Source organism: Delphinapterus leucas, chromosome 1 (genome assembly GCF_059928025.1).
Source record: "Delphinapterus leucas isolate spDelLeu-1000000601 "Yukka" chromosome 1, BTC_Dleu_Yukka2, whole genome shotgun sequence".
In the NCBI taxonomy this organism is placed as follows: domain Eukaryota; kingdom Metazoa; phylum Chordata; class Mammalia; order Artiodactyla; family Monodontidae; genus Delphinapterus; species Delphinapterus leucas.
Genome location: NC_143129.1, coordinates 122,726,614 through 122,740,687, shown reverse-complemented (window position 1 = coordinate 122,740,687; position 14,074 = coordinate 122,726,614). Strand labels below are relative to the sequence as shown.

The 14,074-nt window shown below is 35.7% G+C and overlaps 1 protein-coding gene across 1 annotated transcript in view; it reads left to right on the top strand.

Moving 5' to 3' along the window:
- MIGA1 (mitoguardin 1) overlaps positions 1–14,074 on the top strand; it is a 91,334-nt gene that overhangs the window by 54,221 nt on the left and 23,039 nt on the right. Inside the window, exon 7 of the mRNA XM_089920719.1 lies at positions 8,487–8,587. Within this exon, the coding sequence (XP_089776845.1) occupies positions 8,487–8,587 (101 nt within the window). The remainder of the gene's footprint in view (positions 1–8,486; positions 8,588–14,074) is intronic.

Genomic DNA, 14,074 nt, shown 5'->3' with positions numbered 1-14,074 from the left:
GATGCAAGGATTCTTCAATATACACAAATCAATCAGTGTGATACACCATACTAACAAATTAAAGAATAAAAACCATATGATCATCTCAACAGATGCAGAAAAAGCTTTTGACAAAATTCAACACCCATTTATGATAAAAACTCTCCAGAAAGTGGGCATAAAGGGAACCTACCTCAACATAATAAAGGCCATATATTACAAACCCACAACAAACATCACTCTCAATGGTGAAAAAGTGGAAGCATTTCCTCTAAGATCAGGAACAAGAGAAGAATGTCCACTCTCTCCACTGTTATTCAACATAGTTTTGGAAGTCCTAGCCATGGCAATCAGAGAAGAAAAAGAAATAAAAGGAATACAAATTGGAAAAGAAGAAGTAAAACTATCACTGTTTGGAGATGACATGATACATATATGGATAATCCTAAAGATGCCATGAGAAAACTACTACAGCTAATCAATGAATTTGGTAAAGTTGCAGGATACAAAATTAATGCACAGAAATCTCTTGCATTCCTATACAGTAACAACAAAAGATCAGAAAGAGAAATTAAGGAAACAATCCCATTCACCGTTGCAAAGAAAAGAATAAAATACCTAGGAATAAACCTACCTAAGGAGGTAAAAGACCTGTACCCAGAAAAGTATAAGACACTGATGAAAGAAATCAAAGGTGACACAAACAGATGGAGAGATATATCATCTTCTTGGATTGGAAGAATCAATATTGTGAAAATGACTATTCTACCCAAAGCAATCTACAGATTCAATGCAATCCCTATCAAATTACCAGTGGCATTTTTTACAGAACTAGAACAAAGAAATCTTAAAATCTGTATGCAGACACAAAAGACCCTGAATAGCCAAAGCAATCTTGAGGGAAAAAAATGGAGCTGGAGGAATCAGACTCCCTGACTTAAGACTGTACTACAAAACTACAGTAATTAAGACAATATGGTACTGGCAGAAAAACAGAAATATAGATCAATGGAACAGGATAGAAAGCCCAGAGATAAACCCACGCACCTATGGTCAACTAATCTATGACAAAGGAGGCAAGGGTATACAATGGAGAAAAGACAACCTCTTCAATAAGTGGTGCTGGGAAAACTGGACAGTTACATGTAGAAGAATGAAACTAGAACACTTCCTAACACCATACACAAAAATAAACTCAAAATGGATTAAAGACCCAAATGTAAGAGCAGACACTATAAAACTCTTAGAGGAAAACATAGGAAGAACACTCTTTGACATAAATCACAGCAAGATCTTTTATGACCCACCTCCTCGAGTAATGGAAATAAAAACAAAAATAAACAAATGAGACCTAATGAAACTTAAAAGCTTTTGCACAGCAAAGGAAACCATAAACAAGACGAGAAGACAACCCTCAGAATGGGAGAAAATATTTGCAAACGAATCAACAAAGGATTAATCTTCAAAATATATAAACAGCTCATGCAGCTCAATATTAAAAAAACAAGCCAATCAGAAAATGGGCAGAAGACCTAAATAGACATTTCTTCAAAGAAGACATACAGATGGCCAAGAGGCATGTGAAAAGCTCCTGAACATCACTAATTATTATGCAAATCAAACTACAATGAGGTATCACCTCACACCTGTTAGAATGGGCATCATCAGAAAATCTACAAACAAATGCTGGAGAGGGTGTGGAGAAAAGGGAACCCTCTTGCAGTGTTGGTGGGAATGTAAATTGGTACTCTGGAGAGCAGTATGGAGTTTCATTAAAAAACTAAAATTAGAACTACTGTGTGCCCCAGCAATCCCACTACTGGGCATATACCAAGAGAAAACCATAATTCAAAAAGACACATGCACCCCAATGTTCAATGCAGCACTGTTTACAATAGCCAGATCATGGGAACAACCTAAATTCCCATCGACAGACAAATGGATAAAGAAGATGTGGTACATATATATAATGGAATATTACTCAGCCATAAAAAGGAACAAAATTGGGTTGTTTGTAGAGACGCAGATGGACCTACAGCCTGTCATACAGAGTGTAGTAAGTCAGAAAGAGAAAAACAAGTATCATATATTAACATATATATGTGGAATCTAAAAAATGGTAGAGATGAACCAGTTTGCAAGGCAGAAATAGAGATACAGATGTAGAGAACAAACATATGGACACCAAGGGGGGGAGTGGGGATGGGGGTGGTGGTGGTGGGATGACTTGGGAGATTGGGATTGACATATATACACTAATATGTGTAAAATAGATAACTAATAAGAACCTGATGTAAAAAAAATACATAAAAAAATAAAATGGTGAAATAGGCAATACAAAAAGAAGAAATAGGGGAAAAAATTTTATTGTGATGTGAACTGTTAGGATTTACTCTCTCTTTTTTAGATTTATTTATTATTTATTTATTTTTTGGCTGCGTCACGTCTCAGTTGCAGCACGCAGTATCTTCGTTGAGGCATGCGGGATCTTTTGTTGCAGTGCACGGGCTTCTCTCTTGTCGTGGTGTGTGGGTTTTTCTGTGTCTAGTTGTGGTGTGCGGGGTCCAGAGCACGTGGGGTCTGTAGTTGTGGCATGTGGAGTTGAGAATGCCTTAGCTTTGTGGTGTGCAGCACGCAGGCTCTCTAGGTGAGGCACGCAAGCTCAGTAGTTGTGGCATGGGCTTAGTTGTCCCGCAGTATGTGGGATCTTAGTTCCCTGACCAGGGATCGAACCCGAGTGCCCTGCATTTTAAGGCGGATTCTTTACCGCTGGACCACCAGGGAAGTCCCAGGATTCACTCTCCTAACAACTTTCATATATAACATCAAATAGTGTAAATTATATCTATTATGTTTTACATTACATACCTGGAAATTTGTACCTTTGACTACCTTCATCCAGTTCCCCCTCCCCTATGTTGTTTTTGGTTTTTGTATTCCAGTTTGTTTTTTTCTCTCAAACTTTTCTGTAGTATTAAAATAAATGAGAGTAAAAAATTATCCACAGTGTGGAAGGAGCACATAGTCATACAGGATAAACAAAGAACAGCAGTAATTTTCTAGATTTCTTAATTATTTTAACAGGTTATAGCAGATTCTGGAAAATAACTTGTCAGCAGCAGGACCTTTTCCATTTTTATTAAAACCATAAAAAAGATAAGGTTCCACGTCATATTTAAACTGCTAAAAATCATCTGGAGAATAGCTGCTGACATAGAAGTCAGATGACATTGAGACATTTGGCAGGCTTCCTCTTCTTGTTGGTGTTATAAAATCCACAGTGGACAGCTTGGATTTGAAAAGAAGAGTGGCATCTTTGGAATCTCCACTAGAACCTGCTGAAGTTAAAATAGACCTGATGCCTTCTAAGTGACAGAAAATAGAATATGCCTGGGCATGGCAAAAGTGAGACATGCATAAAACCCACTTGGTTTGGCTTAAAGAAATAGATCCAGGCTTGAGGTTCCAAGTTTCAGAGCTGAAGTGTCCTCTCGTTTTTTCTTTTTCTTTGTATAACTTTCAAGCAAATTCTGCTTTGGAAAAAACTTAAGTAATATGTGAATTATGAGATTGTTAAAGAAGGAGGAAGACTTGAATCCAGTCAGATTTTCAGCCTAAAATATATGACTATTTAGTTAAAAGTAAGCAGTATACTTTCAGTGTTCTTCCAAAGAACATAGTTTATGTCTATGCATGAATGTTTTAAAAGTTCTGGATGATTGAGACATGTAAAAAAATGTTCTTAAAAATGTTAGATTTACTATTTAAGAAGGTTAGAAAAAAAAAAAGCTGCCCCACTGAGAGCCAATGAGGCAACACATGGAGCATTTTTTTTATATTTAATCGTCCAATTATGTGGAAAGCTTTCTTTTAGGCACTTCAAAGGTTAATGATGAGTCCTTAAGGGGCTTAAGCTGCATATCTCATGTTTATAGTATCATAAGTTTAATTAATTTAGGGTTGGATATTAGAAACATAAGAATTTTAACAGTGCTCTTAAAACAAGTTAACGTCATAGAACAAGCAAAATAACCCAGGGGAAATACATGAGAGGTTTTAAAATAGGGATTTTTCATGTGTTGAGAATGGTCAGTCTATAATAACAAGTTTTATTTAGTTTATGTGAACAAATAATTAAGTTTGCATTGTGTTCGATGCTGTACTGAGAACTGTAGGAACCATCAGAAAAAAGAAAAAGGAAAGAGAAAAAAAGAGAAAGTTCATCCACTCAAGTTGTTTCAGTCCAGCTGGACAGACAGGTTGCATATTCAGACAGTAATTAAATAAAGATTCAGAGAGTGTATTAAATGGTATGTCCTTATCTTTTGCATAATAATATGAATAGCTAACATTTATCCAGTGCTTACTTTACATATACAGTCATCCCTGCTCCCCATGGATACCAAAATCTGTGGATGCTCAAGTCCCTTATATAAAATGTTGTAGTATTTGCATATAACCTATGCACATCCTCCCATATACTTTACATCACGTATAATACCTAGTACAATGTAAATATTATGTAAATAGTTGCAAATACAATGTAAGTGCTATGTAATAGTTCTTGGCACACAGCACATTCAAGCTTTGCTTTTTGGAATATTCTGGATTTTTTTCCCCCTATCTGTGGTTGGTTGGCTCCTCTGATGTGGAACCTGTAGTTATGGAGGGCCGACTATATTAACTTGTTTAATCCTCACACAGCCCTGTGTGGTAGATTTTATTCCGATTTTACAGTTGAGAACACTGAGGAATGGAGAAGATAAGAAACTTACCCAAGGTTACACAGCTAAAATGTAGCAGAGTCAGACTTTGAATCTAAGCTGTCTGGCTCCAGAACCCATGGTTTTAACATCTTTTCTGTACTGCGTTACATAAAAGCAACAAATTAGGTAGTTTTTGGAGGAGAATGCATGCAGGGGTTAGATAGTACTTGAGCTGCATATTATAAAACAGTATGTGTTCCTGGGTAGCATGGGGCAAGGGAACAGAAGGAGAGAAATTTATATGTCGGAGAAGATTCAAGAGAAACCGAAAACTTGAGTAAAGAATATATTTGGCAGGGCTTCCCTGGTGGCACAGTAGTTAAGGATCCGCCTGCCAATGCAGGGGACACAGGTTCAAGCCCTGGTCCGGGAAGATCCCACATGCCTCGGAGCAACTAAGCCCATTTGCCACAACTACTGAGCCTGCGCTCTAGAGTCCGCAAGGCACAACTACTGAGCCCGCGTGCCACAGCTACTAAAGCCCGTGTTCCTAGAGCCTGTGCTCCGCAACAGGAGAAGCCACCACAATGAGAAGTTCACACACCACAACGAAGAGTAGCCCCCCGCTCACTGCAACTAGGGAGAACCCGCGCACAGCAACGAAGACCCAATGCAGCTAAAACTTAAAAAAAAAAAAAAATTTAAATTTAAGTATTGTAAATTTTAAAACTGCACAAAAGCAGTTAAATATTGCCCAATATTCTTTCTTTATACTTTTTATTGGCTTATCTAAAAAACAGATGTATTATTTCTCTTCAAAATTATTAAGCTGTCATTCCAGGAATCATAACAATTACTGAAATGAGAGATATGGTCTGTGGTTTATGAAGTTGGGTTTAATGAGTAAGACTTTCCAGTTCCTCGGAGCCACTTTTCTTTGTTAGATTTAAAAAAAATAAAATACAACCATGGTAGCTGATCTGGATGACATTGAATGGCTGGTTACTGTTGAGTGAAGTAAAAGAGACTTTTAACAGCTCCTGGGTAATGTCTGAAAGGTAAAGTGACATAAGATAAATGTCTGTGTTCTACTCCGAAAATAGCAAAAGGCATATGGAACCAAGATTTAACTTAGTTGGCTTGTAACTTAATCCCACTTTAAACGTGCTTTGGCATAATGAAGTTTGTAGTGTGATTTTTTTTTTTTGCAGAATTAATACCAACGATGGAAAATAATTAAGAAGATAAAGGTTTGAAAGTTATGAATGCTGATTTAATTTTGTAAATAATTGATTCCTCAGAGTTTGTGTATGTATTTTCAAAGGTCATATATGCACTGAAAAGAGAATACTGGGAATTTTTCTGGATACCTGAGTGCCCCAAAATACCAGTTTTATAGCTGTTTATAAGTGTAAAACGATTATGTTGTTTTGTTCTCAAGTTTGATGAAAAAATTTTTAATTCCTAAAAGAACTTTTATTTTTGAAAATAGAATAATTTAACCTCAGATTTTGTTCAGTTAATAGTCATTTAGTAGTAGGATTTTGAACTGACAAGTTAGGTATTTTAAAAGGATTGATGTAAGCTTCATTTGAAAACAATTATAACTTAAATTTGGAAGATAAATGGTTAAAATGTCAACTATGGTCCCACCAAATATAAAGTAGAAAAAAATATGCTATGAGTATGGTTATTTTTGATACTTAATAGGAATAAACCTTGTCCCAATTCGCTCTTCTGGTTGGCTTAGAGATTGGAATACAAATGGCAAAACTTTTGAGTTTCAACTAAATTGATGGTTTGGATTTTTTAAAACTTTACACTTCCTGTAGATCATCACAAAAGGTCTGTTTTCTGGTACTTGGGGGTTGTAAACAGGATTTGGAACATTTATGGTAAAGGTAATGAACTTTATTTTGGGAAAAAATGATGGAATAGAAACTTGGATTAATGAAAGCCAAAGAGATTTCCAATTTATTTTCAAACAAGATTAAGTATCTGACAAATTTAGCAGATTGAAAATAAAAATAAAAATCTGTATATATTTTGTTCTTTGCTTTTTTCATACTTGTGATAGAATTTGAAGAGTATCAGTTGCTTGCTACAATGTAGTCACATCTATAAGTGAGTACTGAATTTGTTTGGAAATGTAATTTTTTTAAACTTTTTATTTTATATTGGAGTATAGTTGATTAACAATATTGTGACAGTTAAAAAACTATAAACAGAAAAGTGATTCGGTTATATATGTATATATATATGTATCTGTTCTTTTTCAAATTCTTTTCCCATTTAGGTTGTTACATAATATTGAGCAGAGTTCCCTGTGCCAATCAGTAGGTCCTTGTTGGTTATCCATTTTAACTACAGCAGTGTGTACATGTCAATCCCAAACTCCCTAACTATCCCTTCCCCCCACCCTTCCTCCCTGGTAACCATAAGTTCCTTCTCTAAGTCTGTGAGTCTGTTTCTGTTTTGTAAATAAGTTCATTTGTATCATTTCATTTTAGATTCCACATATAAGCCATATCATTAAGATATCTCTCTTTCCCTGAGTTACTTCACTTAGTATGACAGTCTCTAGGTCCATCCATGTTGCTGCAAATGGCATTATTTCGTTCTTTTTTATGGCTGAATAAGATTCCGTTGTATATATGTACCACATCTTCTTTATCCATTCCTCTGTTGATGGATATTTAGGTTGCTTCCATGTCTTGGCTATTGTTAACAGTGTTACAATGAACATTGGGGTGCATGTATCCTTTCGGACCATGTTTTTCTCCATATATATGCCCAGGAATGGATTGCAAGATCATATGGTAGCTCTATTTTTAGTTTTTTAAGGAACCTCCATACTGTTCTCCATAGTAATGTACTGTTCTCCAATGAAAATGTAATGTTAACAGTTAGATGATAGTATGTGAAGATATTGACATCGACGTTCAGAATGCTTTGTATTGGTAATAGGTAGCCTGTCTTGGTATGGTCATATTAGCCATTTACAAATGCCTTTAAAATTTTTCAACACTTTAAATCATTGGGGAGGAATTCCCTGGCAGTCCAGTGGTTAGGACTCTGTGCCCTCACTGCCAGGGGCCCAGTTGCAGTCCCTGGTTGAGGAACTAAGAACCACAAGCCGCCACAGTGTGGCCAAAAAATAAATAAATAAAAATAAAATCATTGGGGCAGTTATATTTGATCCTCAAGTAAGCAGAATAAACATGAGGGACCTAAACCAGATCATTTTGGGCCTTTCAGTGTTTTAAAGTAGACCTTAGAGACTGAAGGTATCTTCCTGAATTATTTTAATTGGTCAGTTTATCACAAGTGACTGGCCAGACAACATTTTATGCGAATAATTCATTTAATTTGAATGAACCTACCAGTTATCCCGATTTGGGCAAGGCCACTTGCAACTTAAATTGCTCTGTTTCAGGCTATCTGTGGTATATGCTGATAGCTGGTAGATAATCCAACTCCAGTTATTATATACCAGTTTAAGTTATTATTTACTCAAAAGCTTTTAAAATCTGAAATAGTTTAATATTTTTAAAAAATAAACATGTCTCCTTTATAGTACTTTCTCCTCTTCTTGGCAGTGTTCAGAATCAGTTTGAAGCACTTTGAGAGTCTTGTCAGATTATATCCCATTGATTTGTATTGTTTTCCTTTTAGATTCCAGAATTCTAAATAAAGACTGATGTTCAAATGAAAAAAGAAAAAGAAAAACCAACCATAGAATATGAAATATGGCAATGACAAGGAATGTCAATTTCTGAACTTTTCACCTTTTCTTTTAAGATAAAGATACAGATATCACCATGAAGGGGAATATGGATGACTTTGGCCTGAGAGACACCTTGAGTGTCACGTCAACCGATTCTTTTGCTTCAGCAGCAGAGGTAGGACATGTATGTTCCTAATGAGGATTTCTTATTCTTTTTAGGTGGAGAATACAGTTTTGCCATTGTGCTGTAATTCAGTTCAGTAGCCATTTATTGAGTATCAACTCTGTAGATAGATACAGAGATACAAAGATGATAAGATACCAGGATACAAAGATGAATATACCATGAATATAAGTTCCCACAGGAGCTTAGAGTCTCTTTAGAGAGGTGGACATGTAAACACAAACTTTAGATAAGCACTTTCATACACTGTGGATTATGGGTGAGGCATATAAGTGTCTCAATGGAAAGCAATTAACCTTATATCAAGTGTCTTAAACATATTTAGATTCTTTAGCTGAGAGATCATGCCTCTAGATATTTTTTCCAAGGAAATGATCGGATTCAAAGATTTATATATAAAAATATTCACTGTAGCATTTTTAATAATAATGAAAAACTGAAAACAGTCTAATACCAAATTATGGAACATCCATAATTTGAAGTATTATATTGCCATAAACGTGTTTCAATAATTTTTAATGACATGGGAACATATGTTAAGCGAAAAGAGTAGTATGTAGGTTTTATATAGAGAGTATGCTTGTAATTTTGTAATAAAGAAAAACATGTATGTGCTATATTATGTAAGTATTTAGGCTGAGGAAAAGAAGACTAGATATAAATACACTAATGTGTAAGGAGTGGTGATCACTGAATTACAGATTTATGGGTAATTTGTTTTCCACTGAGATTTAAATTTTTTATCCAAAGAGAAGATTGCAAAGTGGTCATTTTTCTACTTGAAACAGCTTAAAAAAATCACATATGGCCAATTTTGTCTTAGAATTCTTTCATTTTTATGGTAGATTTTGGATACTAATGCTGTCCTTTTTCATATCGATAGTATCACACATCTGTAGTTGATGTGTGAATTCAAGCTCTAGTGTGGAAAGCTTTAGGTGTTCCAACACCCTGTACCCTAAACCTTGATTCTGCCTTTTTTAAAGCTGTACTGACCATAGTCTTTCATTGTCTCAAGATTTTTCTGTATATGTATATTTTAGCTATTGCTCACAGTATCATCTCCTGAATTGTTCATCTTTTTCCTTATATTTTTATACTTGTAAGTTTGCAACACACAGAACATATCTACTTGTTTTCTTTTTTTTTTTTACTTGTTTTATGAAGAAGCTATTTCCTCTTCTTTTTACTATTCTATATAGACAGGGTTATCTTTCTGTTTTTTCTAGCTTTATTGAGATATAGTTGACATATAACTTTGTGTAAGTTTAAGCTGTACAAAGTGATGATTTGATACACATTATTGTGGAATAATGAACACAGTAAGGTTAGTTAACACCTCCAGCACCTCACATGATTAAGATCTACTCTCTTAGCAACTTTCAAGCATATAATGTAGTATTGTTAACTGGGGTCACTATGCTGTACATTAGATCCTCAGAACTTACTCATCTTCTGACTGGACATTTGTACTCTTCGACCAGCATCTCCCCATTTTTCCCACCCCCAGTTCCTGGCACTCACCATTCTAAATCTCTGTTTTTATGGGTTTGGCTTTTTTAGATCCCACATGTACGTGATACCATACAGTACAGTTGACCCTGGAACTGCATAGGTTTGAACTGTGTAGGTGCATTTATACGTGGATTTTTTTCAATAAATACATACTACATTATCTGCAGTTGGTTGAATCCGAGGATGTGAAACTGCGAATACTAAGGGTCAACAATAGGACTTGAGCATCTGAGGATTTTGGTGTCCGAGGCAGGCCCTGGAACCAGTCCTTTGAGGAAACCATGGGATGACTATTTTCAACCACATGGGGGGTCAGCGCCCCTAACCAGCACATTGTTGAAGGGTGAACTGTATTTGTCTTTCTCTGTCTGACTTCACGTAACATAATGCCTTCAAGGCCCTGCCCCATACATATTGTTAATGGCAGGATTTCTTTCTTTCTCATGGATGAATAATATTCCATTGAATATATATAAATATATGTATACCACATCTTCTCTATCCATTCATCCATTGATGGATATTTGACTTGTTTCCATTTCTTGGCTATTGTGAATAGTGCTGCAATGAACATGGGAATGCAGATATCTCAAGATAGTGATTTCATTTTTTTTTAATATATACCCAAAAAACAGTAGGATTGCTGAATTATATACATATATATTTTTAAAATTTTTTAATTTTATTTTGTTTAATTTTATTTTTGGCTGCGTTGGGTCTTCATTGCTGCATGCGGGCTTTTCTGTGGTTGCAGCGAGTGGGGGCTACTCTTTGTTGTGGTGCTTGGGCTTCTCATTGCAGTGGCTTCTCTTTTTGCGGAGCACAGGCTCTAGGCACACGGGCTTTAGTAGTTGTGGCATGCAGGCTCAGTAGTTGTGGCTCGTGGGCTCTAGAGTGCAGGCTCAGTAGTTGTGGCGCACAGGCTTAGTTGCTCTGTGGCATGTGGGATCTTCCCGGACCAGGGCTCAAACCCAATGTCACCTGCATTGGCAGGTAGATTCTTAACCACTACGCCACCAGGGAAGCCCTGAATTATAGAAAAGAAGTAGGATTGCTGAATTATATTTTTAATTTTTTTCAGGAACATCCATATTGTTTTCCATAGTAGCTGTACCAGTTTACATTTCTACCAACCATGCACCAGGGTTTCCTTTTCTCCACATCCTCGCCAGCATTTGTTATCTCTTGTCTTTTTGCTGATAGCTATTCTGTTTGAGGTGATGTTTCATTATAGTTTTGACTTGCATTTCCCTAATGATTAGTGATGTTTAACACCTTTTAATGTACCTGTTGGCCATTTGTGTCTTCTTTGGAAAAATGTCTATTCAGGCCCTCTGAATATTAACCCCTTATCAGATAGATGGTTTGCAAATATTTTTTCCCATTCCGTAGGTTGCCTTTTCATTTTGTCGATTGTTTCTTTTTCTGTACAGAAGCTTTTTAGTTTAATTCAGTCCCACTTGTTTATTTTTACCTTGTTGCTTGTGCTTTGGGTGTCATATCAAAAAAATTGTTGTCAAGACAAATGTCAAGGAGCTTTTTCTCCCTATGTTTTTTTTTTAGGAGTTTTATGGTTTCAGGTCTTATGTTTATGTCTTTAATTCATTTTGAGTTAATTTTTGTGAGTGGTGTAAAATAGGGTTCCAATGTCTTTCTGCATGTGGTTATCCAGTTTTCCCACTACCATTTATTGAAGAGTCCTTTCCCCACTGAATATTCTTGGCCCTTTTGTCAAATATTGGTTGACTTTATATGCAAGGGTTATTTCTGGGCTCTTGGTTCTGTTCCATTGGTCTGTGTCTGTTTTTGTACTAGTATGATACTGTGTGATTACTTCAGCTTTGTATTATTGTATGAAATCAGGAAGTAGAATACCTCCAGTTTTGTTCTTTCTTAGGATTGCTCTGGCTAGTTGGGGTCTTTTGTGTTTCCACACAAATTTTAGGATTTTTTTTTCTGTTTCTGTGGAAAATTCCATTGGAATTTTGATAGGGATTGCAATGAATCTCTAATGGCTCTAGGTAGTATGGACATTTTAACAATATTAATTCTTCTGATCCATGAACATGAGTGTCTTTTCATTTATTCGTGTCTTCTTCAGTTTCTTCATCAAAATATTATAGTTTTCACTCTACAGATTTTTCATTTCCTCGGTTAAATTTATTCCTAAGTGTTTTACTCTTTTTCATGCTATTGTAAATGGGACTTTTCTTAATTTCTCTTTTTGATAGTTTGTTTTAGGGCATAGAAATGGAACTGATTTTTGTATATTGATTTTTGTATCCTGCAACTTTACTGAATTTGTTTATTAGTTCTAATAGTTTTTTGGTGGAGTCTTTAGGATTTTTCTGTGTATAAGGTCATATCATGTACAAACAGAGGCAGTTTTACTTCTTTCTGATTTGAATGTCTTTTCTTTGTGTCTCTTGCCTAATTGCTCTGGCTAGAACTTAACAGTGCTATGTTAAATAGGATTGGTGAGAGTGGGCACCCTTGTCTTGTTCCTGATCTTAGAGAAAGAGTTTTCGACCTTTCAATGTTGAATATGATGTTAGCTGTGGGCTTGTCATATGTGGCCTTTATTATGTTGAGGTGCATTCCTTCTATGCCAATTTGTTGAGAATTTTTATCATAAAAGGATGTTTTATTTTGTCAAATGCTTTTTATCTTTCTTGCTGTAGACACTTATGTCCTAAATGGTTTGTAAAGAGAATTGCAAGTCACTTTGCATTTTTTCCACTGTGAAGAACAATATACCTTTAGAGCAAATTGCTCTAAAGTTTCTTTATAATATGCAACCTTAAAAAATACTTTGCCGGGCTTCCCTGATGGCGCAGTGGTTGAGAGTCTGCCTGCCGATGCAGGGGACACAGGTTCGTGCCCCGGTCTGGGAAGATCCCACATGCCGCAGAGCGGCTGGGCCTGTGAGCCATGGCTGCTGAGCCTGTGCGTCCAGAGCCTGTGCTCCACAATGGGAGAGGCCACAACAGTGAGAGGCCAGCGTACCACAAAAAAAAAAAAAAAAAAAAAAAATTTGCCAAGTATTCATTGTACTCACTTTAAATTTGTGGTTTAAGTTACAAAGCTTTGATAAACTAAAAAAAATCTTATGGAAAACAAAATGCACGAATACCACAAGAAGGGCTCACTATTTGAGAAACCTCCTAGGAATGCTTCTAGGGTATAAATGTATGATCTCAGAATGTGAATGTTCCAAGATACATTGCGTACTAAGAAATGTTTGTTAAATTATTTTTAATAGCATTTACTATATGCCAAGCACTTAAGAAGAACTGCTTAATGAAGAAAGTTATTAAGAAAATAAGACCAGAACTCCTTATGAAGTTACACAGTTTGTGATCATTTGAAAGCTTTATTCAGAATTATCAGAAAGAGTTTTCACCTATTTAGATTAAAACAAGTCCTGGCATAGGCTTTTCTCTAAGGTTGGTCAGTCATTTGTGAAAGTGATTAAAAAAATTTTCCTATATAAGCTTTGCCAAACATTGGTTTGGAACCAGAGCCTTTTTTCTCTGAAAAGTCTTTTTTTAAAATAATAGCTTTATTGAGATATAATTCACATACTATAAAATTCACTGTTTTAAAGTATACAATTCAGTATTTTTTAGTATATTCAGAGGTGTGCAAACTTTCTAATTCTAGAACATTTTTATCACCCCCAAAAGAAACTCCTCCCTATTGGTCATCGCTCCCTTTTCTCTCCCTTTTCTCTGCCTAATCGCCCTTGGCACTTACTCCTATACCTTCTGTTTCTATGAATTTGCCTATCCTGGGCATTTCACACAAATAGAATCACGCAGTATATGATCTTTTGTGTTTGATGTTCTTTCACTTAGCTTAATTTTCAAGTTCTGAAAAGTCTTTTTAATGTTAGGGTACCACTGCACTGAGTACTCTCCTAACTCTCCCATCTGTTAAAGAGATTGTCATTTGATAGGTAGA